The sequence below is a fragment of the Scyliorhinus canicula genome, chromosome 21, assembly GCF_902713615.1.
Source record: "Scyliorhinus canicula chromosome 21, sScyCan1.1, whole genome shotgun sequence".
Classification (NCBI taxonomy): Eukaryota; Metazoa; Chordata; class Chondrichthyes; order Carcharhiniformes; family Scyliorhinidae; genus Scyliorhinus; species Scyliorhinus canicula.
In genome coordinates, this window is record NC_052166.1 from 60,351,296 (window position 1) to 60,365,657 (window position 14,362).

At 71.9% G+C, this 14,362-nt stretch overlaps 1 protein-coding gene across 1 annotated transcript in view; it reads right to left on the minus strand.

The window, feature by feature from the left end:
• Window positions 1-13,418, minus strand: part of cfap157 (cilia and flagella associated protein 157) — a 36,372-nt gene extending 22,954 nt beyond the window's left edge. The window contains exon 1 of the mRNA XM_038782202.1: window positions 13,188-13,418. Coding sequence (XP_038638130.1) covers window positions 13,188-13,303 — 116 coding nt within the window. The 5' untranslated portion in view covers window positions 13,304-13,418. The remainder of the gene's footprint in view (window positions 1-13,187) is intronic.
• Window positions 13,419-14,362: the final 944 nt, after the last annotated feature.

Here is a 14,362-nt window from a genome sequence, read left to right on the forward strand (position 1 = left end):
ACCCACACATCCAGCCCAGGGATAGGGACAGTCTTCCCACACCCCCGAGCCCAGGGGAAGGCTGCTCACACCCCCCAGACCAGGGACAGGCTGCCCTCAGCTCTGGGACAGTCTGCCCTCAGCCCCCAGCCCAGGGACAGGCTACCCCCACCCCTCAGCCCAGGGACAGGCTGCCCTCAGCCCCAGCCCAGGGACAGGCTACCCCCACCCCTCAACTCCGGGACAGTCTGCCCTCACCCCCCAGCCCAGGGACAGGCTACCCCCACCCCTCAGCTCCGGGACAGTCTGCCCTCACCCCCAGCCCAGGGACAGGCTGCCCCCACCCCTCAGCCCAGGGACAGGCTGCCCTCACCCCAGCCCAGGGGCAGCCCCGGGACAGGCTGCTCACACCCCTCAGCCCAGGGACAGGCTGCTCACACCCCTCAGCCCAGGGAGACTGCCCACACCCCAGCCCAGGGACAGGCTGCCCTCACCCCCCAGCCCAGGGACAGGCTGCCCACACCCCAGCCCAGGGACAGGCTGCCCTCACCCCAGGGACAGGCTGCCCACAACCCAAGCACAGGGACAGGTACAGGCTGCCCACACCCCCAGTCCAGGGACAGGTTGCCCTCACCCCAGCCCAGGAGCAGGTACAGGCTGCCCACACCCCCAGCCCAGGGACAGGCTGCCCTCACCCCCAGCCCAGGAACAAGCTGCCCTCACCCCCAGCCCAGGGACAGGCTGCCCTCAGCCCCCAGCCCAGGGACAGGCTGCCCTCACCCCCCAGCCCAGGGACAGGCTGCCCTCACCCCCCAGCCCAGGGACAGGCTGCCCACACCCCAGCCCAGGGACAGGCTGCCCTTACCCCAGGGACAGGCTGCCCACACCCCAAGCACAGGGACAGGTACAGGCTGCCCACACCCCCAGCCCAGGGACAGGTTGCCCTCACCCCAGCCCAGGAGCAGGTACAGGCTGCCCACACCCCCAGCCCAGGGACAGGCTGCCCTCACCCCCAGCCCAGGAACAAGCTGCCCTCAGCCCCCAGCCCAGGGACAGGCTGCCCTCAGCCCAGGGACAGGCTGCCCTCACCCCCAGCCCAGGGACAGGCTGCCCACACCCCAAGCACAGGGACAGGCTGCCCACACCCCAAGCACAGGGACAGGCTGCCCACACCCCCAGCCCAGGGACAGGCTGCCCTCACCCCCCAGCCCAGGGACAGGCTGCCCTCACCCCCCAGCCCAGGGACAGGCTGCCCTCACCCCAGGGACAGGCTGCCCACACCCCAAGCACAGGGACAGGTACAGGCTGCCCACACCCCCAGCCCAGGGACAGGTTGCCCTCACCCCAGCCCAGGAGCAGGTACAGGCTGCCCACATCCCCAGCCCAGGGACAGGCTGCCCTCACCCCCAGCCCAGGAACAGGCTGCCCTCTCCCCCAGCCCAGGGACAGGCTGCCCTCTCCCCCAGCCCAGGGACAGGCTGCCCTCAGCCCCCAGCCCAGGGACAGGCTGCCCTCAGCCCCCAGCCCAGGGACAGGCTGCCCTCAGCCCCCAGCCCAGGGACAGGCTGCCCTCAGCCCCCAGCCCAGGGACAGGCTGCCCTCAGCCCCCAGCCCAGGGACAGGCTGCCCTCAGCCCCCAGCCCAGGGACAGGCTGCCCTCAGCCCCCAGCCCAGGGACAGGCTGCCCTCAGCCCCCAGCCCAGGGACAGGCTGCCCTCAGCCCCCAGCCCAGGGACAGGCTGCCCTCAGCCCCCAGCCCAGGGACAGGCTGCCCTCAGCCCCCAGCCCAGGGACAGGCTGCCCTCAGCCCCCAGCCCAGGGACAGGCTGCCCTCAGCCCCCAGCCCAGGGACAGGCTGCCCTCAGCCCCCAGCCCAGGGACAGGCTGCCCTCAGCCCCCAGCCCAGGGACAGGCTGCCCTCAGCCCCCAGCCCAGGGACAGGCTGCCCTCAGCCCCCAGCCCAGGGACAGGCTGCCCTCAGCCCCCAGCCCAGGGACAGGCTGCCCTCAGCCCCCAGCCCAGGGACAGGCTGCCCTCAGCCCCCAGCCCAGGGACAGGCTGCCCTCAGCCCCCAGCCCAGGGACAGGCTGCCCTCAGCCCCCAGCCCAGGGACAGGCTGCCCTCAGCCCCCAGCCCAGGGACAGGCTGCCCTCAGCCCCCAGCCCAGGGACAGGCTGCCCTCAGCCCCCAGCCCAGGGACAGGCTGCCCTCAGCCCCCAGCCCAGGGACAGGCTGCCCTCAGCCCCCAGCCCAGGGACAGGCTGCCCTCAGCCCCCAGCCCAGGGACAGGCTGCCCTCAGCCCCCAGCCCAGGGACAGGCTGCCCTCAGCCCCCAGCCCAGGGACAGGCTGCCCTCAGCCCCCAGCCCAGGGACAGGCTGCCCTCAGCCCCCAGCCCAGGGACAGGCTGCCCTCAGCCCCCAGCCCAGGGACAGGCTGCCCTCAGCCCCCAGCCCAGGGACAGGCTGCCCTCAGCCCCCAGCCCAGGGACAGGCTGCCCTCAGCCCCCAGCCCAGGGACAGGCTGCCCTCAGCCCCCAGCCCAGGGACAGGCTGCCCTCAGCCCCCAGCCCAGGGACAGGCTGCCCTCAGCCCCCAGCCCAGGGACAGGCTGCCCTCAGCCCCCAGCCCAGGGACAGGCTGCCCTCAGCCCCCAGCCCAGGGACAGGCTGCCCTCAGCCCCCAGCCCAGGGACAGGCTGCCCTCAGCCCCCAGCCCAGGGACAGGCTGCCCTCAGCCCCCAGCCCAGGGACAGGCTGCCCTCAGCCCCCAGCCCAGGGACAGGCTGCCCTCAGCCCCCAGCCCAGGGACAGGCTGCCCTCAGCCCCCAGCCCAGGGACAGGCTGCCCTCAGCCCCCAGCCCAGGGACAGGCTGCCCTCAGCCCCCAGCCCAGGGACAGGCTGCCCTCAGCCCCCAGCCCAGGGACAGGCTGCCCTCAGCCCCCAGCCCAGGGACAGGCTGCCCTCAGCCCCCAGCCCAGGGACAGGCTGCCCTCAGCCCCCAGCCCAGGGACAGGCTGCCCTCAGCCCCCAGCCCAGGGACAGGCTGCCCTCAGCCCCCAGCCCAGGGACAGGCTGCCCTCAGCCCCCAGCCCAGGGACAGGCTGCCCTCAGCCCCCAGCCCAGGGACAGGCTGCCCTCAGCCCCCAGCCCAGGGACAGGCTGCCCTCAGCCCCCAGCCCAGGGACAGGCTGCCCTCAGCCCCCAGCCCAGGGACAGGCTGCCCTCAGCCCCCAGCCCAGGGACAGGCTGCCCTCAGCCCCCAGCCCAGGGACAGGCTGCCCTCAGCCCCCAGCCCAGGGACAGGCTGCCCTCAGCCCCCAGCCCAGGGACAGGCTGCCCTCAGCCCCCAGCCCAGGGACAGGCTGCCCTCAGCCCCCAGCCCAGGGACAGGCTGCCCTCAGCCCCCAGCCCAGGGACAGGCTGCCCTCAGCCCCCAGCCCAGGGACAGGCTGCCCTCAGCCCCCAGCCCAGGGACAGGCTGCCCTCAGCCCCCAGCCCAGGGACAGGCTGCCCTCAGCCCCAGCCCAGGGACAGGCTGCCCTCAGCCCCCAGCCCAGGGACAGGCTGCCCTCAGCCCCCAGCCCAGGGACAGGCTGCCCTCAGCCCCCAGCCCAGGGACAGGCTGCCCTCAGCCCCCAGCCCAGGGACAGGCTGCCCTCAGCCCCCAGCCCAGGGACAGGCTGCCCTCAGCCCCCAGCCCAGGGACAGGCTGCCCTCAGCCCCAGCCCAGGGACAGGCTGCCCTCAGCCCCCAGCCCAGGGACAGGCTGCCCTCAGCCCCCAGCCCAGGGACAGGCTGCCCTCAGCCCCCAGCCCAGGGACAGGCTGCCCTCAGCCCCCAGCCCAGGGACAGGCTGCCCTCAGCCCCCAGCCCAGGGACAGGCTGCCCTCAGCCCCCAGCCCAGGGACAGGCTGCCCTCAGCCCCCAGCCCAGGGACAGGCTGCCCTCAGCCCCCAGCCCAGGGACAGGCTGCCCTCAGCCCCCAGCCCAGGGACAGGCTGCCCTCAGCCCCCAGCCCAGGGACAGGCTGCCCTCTGCCCCCAGCCCAGGGACAGGCTGCCCTCAGCCCCCAGCCCAGGGACAGGCTGCCCTCACCCCCCAGCCCAGGGACAGGCTGCCCTCACCCCCCAGCCCAGGGACAGGCTGCCCTCACCCCCAGCCCAGGGACAGGCTGCCCTCACCCCCAGCCCAGGGACAGGCTGCCCTCACCCCCAGCCCAGGGACAGGCTGCCCTCACCCCTCAGCCCAGGGACAGGCTGCCCTCAGCCCAGGGACAGGCTGCCCTCAGCCCAGGGACAGGCTGCCCTCAGCCCAGGGACAGGCTGCCCTCAGCCCAGGGACAGGCTGCCCTCAGCCCAGGGACAGGCTGCCCTCAGCCCAGGGACAGGCTGCCCTCAGCCCAGGGACAGGCTGCCCTCAGCCCAGGGACAGGCTGCCCTCAGCCCAGGGACAGGCTGCCCTCAGCCCAGGGACAGGCTGCCCTCAGCCCAGGGACAGGCTGCCCTCAGCCCAGGGACAGGCTGCCCTCAGCCCAGGGACAGGCTGCCCTCAGCCCAGGGACAGGCTGCCCTCAGCCCAGGGACAGGCTGCCCTCAGCCCAGGGACAGGCTGCCCTCAGCCCAGGGACAGGCTGCCCTCAGCCCAGGGACAGGCTGCCCTCAGCCCAGGGACATGCTGCCCTCAGCCCAGGGACAGGCTGCCCTCACCCCCAGCCCAGGGACAGGCTGCCCTCAGCCCAGGGACATGCTGCCCTCAGCCCAGGGACAGGCTGCCCACACCCCATCCCAGGGACAGCTGCCCCACCCCATCCCAGGGACAGGCTGCCCACACCCACAGCCCAGGGACAGGCTGCCCACACCCACAGCCCAGGGACAGGCCTGCCCACACCCACAGCCCAGGACAGGCTGCCCTCACCCCCAGCCCGCCCAGCCCAGGGACAGGCTGCCCTCACCCCCAGCCCAGGGACAGGCTGCCCTTACCCCCCAGCCCAGGGACAGGCTGTCCACACCCTCAGCCCAGGGACAGGCTGCCCTCAGCCCCAACCCCAGCCCAGGGACAGGCTGCCACACCCCACAGCCCAGGGACAGGCTGCCACACCCCCAGCCCAGGGACGGCTGCCAACACCCACAGCCCAGGGACAGGCTGCCCTCACCCCCCAGCCCAGGGACAGGCTGCCCCACCCCCAGCCCAGGCACAGGCTGCCCCACCCCCAGCCCAGGGACAGGCTGCCCACAACCCCAGCCCAGGGACAGGCTGCCCACACCCCCAGCCCAGGGACAGGCTGCCCACACCCCCAGCCCAGGGACAGGCTGCCCACACCCCCAGCCCAGGGACAGGCTGCCCTCAGCCCCCACCCCCAGCCCAGGGACAGGCTGCCCTCACCCCCAGCCCAGGGTGCCCGCACCCCCAGCCCAGGGACAGGCTGCCCACACCCCCAGCCCAAGGACAGGCTGCCCACACCCCCAGCCCAGGGACAGGCTGCCCTCAGCCCCCACCCCCGGGACAGGCTGCCCTCACCCCCAGCCCAGGGACAGGCTGCCCTCACCCCCCTAGCCCTGGGACAGGCTGCCCTCACCCCCCAGCCCTGGGACAGGCTGCCCTCACCCCACAGCCCTGGGACAGGCTGCCCTCACCCCACAGCCCTGGGACAGGCTGCCCTCACCCCCCAGCCCAGGGACAGGCTGCCCACACCCCAGCCCAGGGACAGGCTGCCCACAACCCAAGCACAGGGACAGGTACAGGCTGCCCACACCCCCAGCCCAGGGACAGGTTGCCCTCACCCCAGCCCAGGAGCAGGTACAGGTTGCCCACACCCCCAGCCCAGGGACAGGCTGCCCTCACCCCCAGCCCAGAAACAAGCTGCCCTCACCCCAGCCCAGGGACAGGCTGCCCTCAGCCCCAGCCCAGGGACAGGCTACCCCCACCCCTCAGCTCCGGGACAGTCTGCCCTCACCCCCCAGCCCAGGGACAGGCTACCCCCACCCCTCAGCTCCGGGACAGTCTGCCCTCACCCCCCAGCCCAGGGACAGGCTGCCCTCACCCCAGCCCAGGGGCAGCCCCGGGACAGGCTGCTCACACCCCTCAGCCCAGGGAGACTGCCCACACCCCAGCCCAGGGACAGGCTGCCCTCACCCCCCAGCCCAGGGACAGGCTGCCCACACCCCAGCCCAGGGACAGGCTGCCCTCACCCCAGGAACAGGCTGCCCACACCCCAAGCACAGGGACAGGTACAGGCTGCCCACACCCCCAGCCCAGGGACAGGTTGCCCTCACCCCAGCCCAGGAGCAGGTACAGGCTGCCCACACCCCCAGCCCAGGGACAGGCTGCCCTCACCCCCAGCCCAGGAACAAGCTGCCCTCACCCCCAGCCCAGGGACAGGCTGCCCTCAGCCCCCAGCCCAGGGACAGGCTGCCCTCAGCCCCCAGCCCAGGGACAGGCTGCCCTCAGCCCCCAGCCCAGGGACAGGCTGCCCTCACCCCCCAGCCCAGGGACAGGCTGCCCACACCCCAGCCCAGGGACAGGCTGCCCTCACCCCAGGGACAGGCTGCCCACACCCCAAGCACAGGGACAGGTACAGGCTGCCCACACCCCCAGCCCAGGGACAGGTTGCCCTCACCCCAGCCCAGGAGCAGGTACAGGCTGCCCACACCCCCAGCCCAGGGACAGGCTGCCCTCAGCCCCCAGCCCAGGGACAGGCTGCCCTCAGCCCAGGGACAGGCTGCCCCCACCCCCAGCCCAGGGACAGGCTGCCCACACCCCAAGCACAGGGACAGGCTGCCCCACCCCCCAGCCCAGGGACAGGCTGCCCACACCCCAGCCCAGGGACAGGCTGCCCTCACCCCCCAGCCCAGGGACAGGCTGCCCTCACCCCCCAGCCCAGGGACAGGCTGCCCACACCCCAGCCCAGGGACAGGCTGCCCTCACCCCAGGGACAGGCTGCCCACACCCCAAGCACAGGGACAGGTACAGGCTGCCCACACCCCCAGCCCAGGGACAGGTTGCCCTCACCCCAGCCCAGGAGCAGGTACAGGCTGCCCACACCCCCAGCCCAGGGACAGGCTGCCCTCACCCCCAGCCCAGGAACAAGCTGCCCTCACCCCCAGCCCAGGGACAGGCTGCCCTCAGCCCCCAGCCAGGGACAGGCTGCCCTCAGCCCCAGCCCAGGGACAGGCTGCCCTCAGCCCCCAGCCCAGGGACAGGCTGCCCTCAGCCCCCAGCCCAGGGACAGGCTGCCCTCAGCCCCCAGCCCAGGGACAGGCTGCCCTCAGCCCCCAGCCCAGGGACAGGCTGCCCTCAGCCCCCAGCCAGGGACAGGCTGCCCTCAGCCCCCAGCCCAGGGACAGGCTGCCCTCAGCCCCCAGCCCAGGGACAGGCTGCCCTCAGCCCCCAGCCCAGGGACAGGCTGCCCTCAGCCCCCAGCCCAGGGACAGGCTGCCCTCAGCCCCCAGCCCAGGGACAGGCTGCCCACACCCCAGCCCAGGGACAGGCTGCCCTCACCCCAGGGACAGGCTGCCCACACCCCAAGCACAGGGACAGGTACAGGCTGCCCACACCCCCAGCCCAGGGACAGGTTGCCCTCACCCCAGCCCAGGAGCAGGTACAGGCTGCCCACACCCCCGGCCCAGGGACAGGTACAGGGTGCCCTCACCCCCGGCCCAGGAACAGGCTGCCCTCACCCCCGGCCCAGGGACAGGCTGCCCTCAGCCCCCGGCCCAGGGACAGGCTGCCCCCAGCCCAGGGACAGGCTGCCCTCGCCCCCAGCCCAGGGACAGGCTGCCCACACCCCAAGCACAGGGACAGGCTGCCCACACCCCAAGCACAGGGACAGGCTGCCCACACCCCCAGCCCAGGGACAGGCTGCCCACACTCCAAGCACAGGGACAGGCTGCCCACACCCACAGCCCAGGGACAGGCTGCCCACACCCCCAGCCCAGGGACAGGCTGCCCACACCCCCAGCCCAGGGACAGGCTGCCCTCAGCCCCCAGCCCAGGGACAGGCTGCCCTCAGCCCCCAGCCCAGGGACAGGCTGCCCTCAGCCCAGGGACAGGCTGCCCTCAGCCCAGGGACAGGCTGCCCTCAGCCCAGGGACAGGCTGCCCTCAGCCCAGGGACAGGCTGCCCTCAGCCCAGGGACAGGCTGCCCTCAGCCCAGGGACAGGCTGCCCTCAGCCCAGGGACAGGCTGCCCTCAGCCCAGGGACAGGCTGCCCTCAGCCCAGGGACAGGCTGCCCTCAGCCCAGGGACAGGCTGCCCTCAGCCCAGGGACAGGCTGCCCTCAGCCCAGGGACAGGCTGCCCTCAGCCCAGGGACAGGCTGCCCTCAGCCCAGGGACAGGCTGCCCTCAGCCCAGGGACAGGCTGCCCTCAGCCCAGGGACAGGCTGCCCTCAGCCCAGGGACAGGCTGCCCTCAGCCCAGGGACAGGCTGCCCTCAGCCCAGGGACAGGCTGCCCTCAGCCCAGGGACAGGCTGCCCTCAGCCCAGGGACAGGCTGCCCTCAGCCCAGGGACAGGCTGCCCTCAGCCCAGGGACAGGCTGCCCTCAGCCCAGGGACAGGCTGCCCTCAGCCCAGGGACAGGCTGCCCTCAGCCCAGGGACAGGCTGCCCTCAGCCCAGGGACAGGCTGCCCTCAGCCCAGGGACAGGCTGCCCTCAGCCCCCAGCCCAGGGACAGGCTGCCCACACCCCAAGCACAGGGACAGGCTGCCCACACCCCCATCCCAGGGACAGGCTGCCCACACCCCAAGCACAGGGACAGGCTTCCCATACCCTCAGCCCAGCCCAGGGACAGGCTGCCCACACCCTCCAGCCCAGTGACAGGCTGCCCTCAGCCCCCAACCCCAGCCCAGTGACAGGCTGCCCTCACCCCCCAGTCCCAGGGACAGGCTGCCCACACCCCAAGCACAGTGACAGGCTGCCCACAACCACAGCCCAGGGACAGGCTGCCCTCACCCCCCAGCCCAGGGACAGGCTGCCCTCACCCCCCAGCCCAGGGACAGGCTGCCCTTACCCCCCAGCCCAGGGACAGGCTGTCCACACCCTCAGCCCAGGGACAGGCTGCCCTCAGCCCCCAACCCCAGCCCAGGGACAGGCTGCCCACACCCACAGCCCAGGGACAGGCTGCCCACACCCCCAGCCCAGGGACAGGCTGCCCACACCCACAGCCCAGGGACAGGCTGCCCTCACCCCCCAGCCCAGGGACAGGCTGCCCACACCCCCAGCCCAGGCACAGGCTGCCCACACCCCCAGCCCAGGGACAGGCTGCCCACAACCCCAGCCCAGGGACAGGCTGCCCACACCCCCAGCCCAGGGACAGGCTGCCCACACCCCCAGCCCAGGGACAGGCTGCCCACACCCCCAGCCCAGGGACAGGCTGCCCTCAGCCCCCACCCCCAGCCCAGGGACAGGCTGCCCTCACCCCAGCCCAGGGTGCCCGCACCCCCAGCCCAGGGACAGGCTGCCCACACCCCCAGCCCAAGGACAGGCTGCCCACACCCCCAGCCCAGGGACAGGCTGCCCTCAGCCCCCACCCCCGGGACAGGCTGCCCTCACCCCCAGCCCAGGGACAGGCTGCCCTCACCCCCCAGCCCTGGGACAGGCTGCCCTCACCCCCCAGCCCTGGGACAGGCTGCCCTCACCCCACAGCCCTGGGACAGGCTGCCCTCACCCCACAGCCCTGGGACAGGCTGCCCTCACCCGCCAGCCCAGGGACAGGCTGCCCACACCCCAGCCCAGGGACAGGCTGCCCACAACCCAAGCACAGGGACAGGTACAGGCTGCCCACACCCCCAGCCCAGGGACAGGTTGCCCTCACCCCAGCCCAGGAGCAGGTACAGGTTGCCCACACCCCCAGCCCAGGGACAGGCTGCCCTCACCCCCAGCCCAGAAACAAGCTGCCCTCACCCCCAGCCCAGGGACAGGCTGCCCTCACCCCCAGCCCAGGGACAGGCTACCCCCACCCCTCAGCTCCGGGACAGTCTGCCCTCACCCCCCAGCCCAGGACCAGGCTACCCCCACCCCTCAGCTCCGGGACAGTCTGCCCTCACCCCCCAGCCCAGGGACAGGCTGCCCCCACCCCTCAGCCCAGGGACAGGCTGCTCACACCCCTCAGCCCAGGGAGACTGCCCACACCCCAGCCCAGGGACAGGCTGCCCTCACCCCCAGCCCAGGGACAGGCTGCCCACACCCCAGCCCAGGGACAGGCTGCCCACACCCCAGGGACAGGCTGCCCACACCCCAAGCACAGGGACAGGTACAGGCTGCCCACACCCCCAGCCCAGGGACAGGTTGCCCTCACCCCAGCCCAGGAGCAGGTACAGGCTGCCCACACCCCCAGCCCAGGGACAGGCTGCCCTCACCCCCAGCCCAGGAACAAGCTGCCCTCACCCCCAGCCCAGGGACAGGCTGCCCTCAGCCCCCAGCCCAGGGACAGGCTGCCCTCAGCCCCCAGCCCAGGGACAGGCTGCCCTCAGCCCCCAGCCCAGGGACAGGCTGCCCTCAGCCCCCAGCCCAGGGACAGGCTGCCCTCACCCCCCAGCCCAGGGACAGGCTGCCCACACCCCAGCCCAGGGACAGGCTGCCCTCACCCCAGGGACAGGCTGCCCACACCCCAAGCACAGGGACAGGTACAGGCTGCCCACACCCCCAGCCCAGGGACAGGTTGCCCTCACCCCAGCCCAGGAGCAGGTACAGGCTGCCCACACCCCCAGCCCAGGGACAGGCTGCCCTCAGCCCCCAGCCCAGGGACAGGCTGCCCTCAGCCCAGGGACAGGCTGCCCTCACCCCCAGCCCAGGGACAGGCTGCCCACACCCCAAGCACAGGGACAGGCTGCCCACACCCCAAGCACAGGGACAGGCTGCCCACACCCCCAGCCCAGGGACAGGCTGCCCTCACCCCCCAGCCCAGGGACAGGCTGCCCTCACCCCCCAGCCCAGGGACAGGCTGCCCACACCCCAGCCCAGGGACAGGCTGCCCTCACCCCAGGGACAGGCTGCCCACACCCCAAGCACAGGGACAGGTACAGGCTGCCCACACCCCCAGCCCAGGGACAGGTTGCCCTCACCCCAGCCCAGGAGCAGGTACAGGCTGCCCACACCCCCAGCCCAGGGACAGGCTGCCCTCACCCCCAGCCCAGGAACAAGCTGCCCTCACCCCCAGCCCAGGGACAGGCTGCCCTCAGCCCCCAGCCCAGGGACAGGCTGCCCTCAGCCCCCAGCCCAGGGACAGGCTGCCCTCAGCCCCCAGCCCAGGGACAGGCTGCCCTCAGCCCCCAGCCCAGGGACAGGCTGCCCTCAGCCCCCAGCCCAGGGACAGGCTGCCCTCAGCCCCCAGCCCAGGGACAGGCTGCCCTCAGCCCCCAGCCCAGGGACAGGCTGCCCTCAGCCCCCAGCCCAGGGACAGGCTGCCCTCAGCCCCCAGCCCAGGGCCAGGCTGCCCTCAGCCCCCAGCCCAGGGACAGGCTGCCCTCAGCCCCAGCCCAGGGACAGGCTCTGCCCTCGCCCCCAGCCCAGGGACAGGCTGCCCACACCCAGCCCAGGACAGGCTGCCCTCACCCCAGGGACAGGCTGCCCACACCCCAAGCACAGGGACAGGTACAGGCTGCCCACACCCCCGGCCCAGGAACAGGCTGCCCTCACCCCCGGCCCAGGGACAGGCTGCCCTCAGCCCCCGGCCCAGGGACAGGCTGCCCCCAGCCCAGGGACAGGCTGCCCTCGCCCCCAGCCCAGGGACAGGCTGCCCCCAGCCCAGGGACAGGCTGCCCTCGCCCCCAGCCCAGGGACAGGCTGCCCTCGCCCCCAGCCCAGGGACAGGCTGCCCACACCCCAAGCACAGGGACAGGCTGCCCACACCCCAAGCACAGGGACAGGCTGCCCACACCCCCAGCCCAGGGACAGGCTGCCCACACTCCAAGCACAGGGACAGGCTGCCCACACCCCCAGCCCAGGGACAGGCTGCCCTCAGCCCCCAGCCCAGGGACAGGCTGCCCTCAGCCCCCAGCCCAGGGACAGGCTGCCCTCAGCCCCCAGCCCAGGGACAGGCTGCCCTCAGCCCCCAGCCCAGGGACAGGCTGCCCCCAGCCCCCAGCCCAGGGACAGGCTGCCCTCAGCCCCCAGCCCAGGGACAGGCTGCCCTCAGCCCCCAGCCCAGGGACAGGCTGCCCTCAGCCCAGGGACAGGCTGCCCTCAGCCCAGGGACAGGCTGCCCTCAGCCCAGGGACAGGCTGCCCTCAGCCCAGGGACAGGCTGCCCTCAGCCCAGGGACAGGCTGCCCTCAGCCCAGGGACAGGCTGCCCTCAGCCCAGGGACAGGCTGCCCTCAGCCCAGGGACAGGCTGCCCTCAGCCCAGGGACAGGCTGCCCTCAGCCCAGGGACAGGCTGCCCTCAGCCCAGGGACAGGCTGCCCTCAGCCCAGGGACAGGCTGCCCTCAGCCCAGGGACAGGCTGCCCTCAGCCCAGGGACAGGCTGCCCTCAGCCCAGGGACAGGCTGCCCTCAGCCCAGGGACAGGCTGCCCTCAACCCAGGGACAGGCTGCCCTCAGCCCAGGGACAGGCTGCCCTCAGCCCAGGGACAGGCTGCCCTCAGCCCCCAGCCCAGGGACAGGCTGCCCACAGCCCCCAGCCCAGGGACAGGCTGCCCACACCCCAAGCACAGGGACAGGCTGCCCACACCCCCATCCCAGGGACAGGCTGCCCACACCCCAAGCACAGGGACAGGCTTCCCATACCCTCAGCCCAGCCCAGGGACAGGCTGCCCACACCCTCCAGCCCAGTGACAGGCTGCCCTCAGCCCCCAACCCCAGCCCAGTGACAGGCTGCCCTCACCCCCCAGTCCCAGGGACAGGCTGCCCACACCCCAAGTATAGTGACAGGCTGCCCACAACCACAGCCCAGGGACAGGCTGCCCTCACCCCCCAGCCCAGGGACAGGCTGCCCTCACCCCCCAGCCCAGGGACAGGCTGCCCTTACCCCCCAGCCCAGGGACAGGCTGTCCACACCCTCAGCCCAGGGACAGGCTGCCCTCACCCCCCAGCCCTGGGACAGGCTGCCCTCAGCCCCCAACCCCAGCCCAGGGACAGGCTGCCCTCACCCCCCAGCCCAGGGTCAGGCTGCCCTCACCCCCCCAGCCCAGGGACAGGCTGCCCTCAAACCCCGCAGCCCAGGGACAGGCTGCCCTCACCCCCCCAGCCCAGGCCCCCCGGCCCCCACGCACTTGGCCAGCGTTCCCTCCAGATCTTTGATCTGGATCATGTACAGCTCCCTCTCGATGACGGTCAGCGGCTCTGGTTTCTCTTCGGTCAGGACGCGGCCTTTCTTTTTGGGCGGCATGTTTGCCGGGCTGCGGGCAATGCCGCTTCCCCGCTCGCGGCCGCCGGCCCGTTTCTAGGAGCCGCCTTCCCCTAGCAACCGGATTATCCCCGGCGCATGCGCGCGGCGGGGAGGGGGCGGGGCCATTAAGATCTCGCGATACGTCTTTCTGAAACCACGTGCCTGTGGAGCTGGTTCCAATCATGCAGCTGCAGCAGGGTTTTGAGTGTTCCCCATTCATCCCATAGACATGTCAACAGAAGTTTGTCAAACAGTTTGTTAAATATAGGCATTTCAGGAATGTTTTTCACCTCTTCGCGTGGTCCCAGACTGCTTGCATAATAAATTATTCAGAGAATCATAGAATTTGCAGTGCAGAAGGAGGCCGTTCGCCCCATCGAGTTTGCAGCGGCTCTTGGAAAGAGCGCCCGACCCAAGCCCACGCCTCCGCTCCCGACCCCCGTAACCCCACCTCACCTTTTGGACACTAAAGGGCCAATTTAGTGGACTTCCGGTGGCGGCCACGGTGTGAGTGGTCGTAGACAGGGAAGCTCCTGCTCCACAGCATAGGAAAGAGCTCTTTTTACTCACTATCGGATGCAATTTCGACAAAAAGGTGCAGTTGGAAGGTCGGAGGAGCAGGTGTCCCCCCTGTTGTGTTGGGTAATCTGGGTCTACGAGCACTGCGCTCAGTGCAGTAGTGAGACAGGCTTCCAACACTTGAAGAAATGCAACTCGATTTTATTGAACACTTAACTATCACGCATGCTTTAACTGTGGGTTGACACTATACTGAGTTGACTGGAGACCTGAGGCTAACCTGACCAGACTATCTTACTACCACATAGCGTTTGTTCTAGTTGCTGGTCACGCACTCCGACTGTCTCAGAGGCTGGATCCCGAGAGAGCGGGTAAACTAGTTCCCTCTGGCTTTATAGTGGCCGTGTCCTATCTGGTGATTGGCTGCTGTGTTCTGTGTGTTCACTGGACATCCTGTGTGTCAATCGCTGTCCGTCTGCACACCATCATATACCTGTGTGTATATTATGACACCCCCGCATCCCCCCCCCCCCCCCCCGG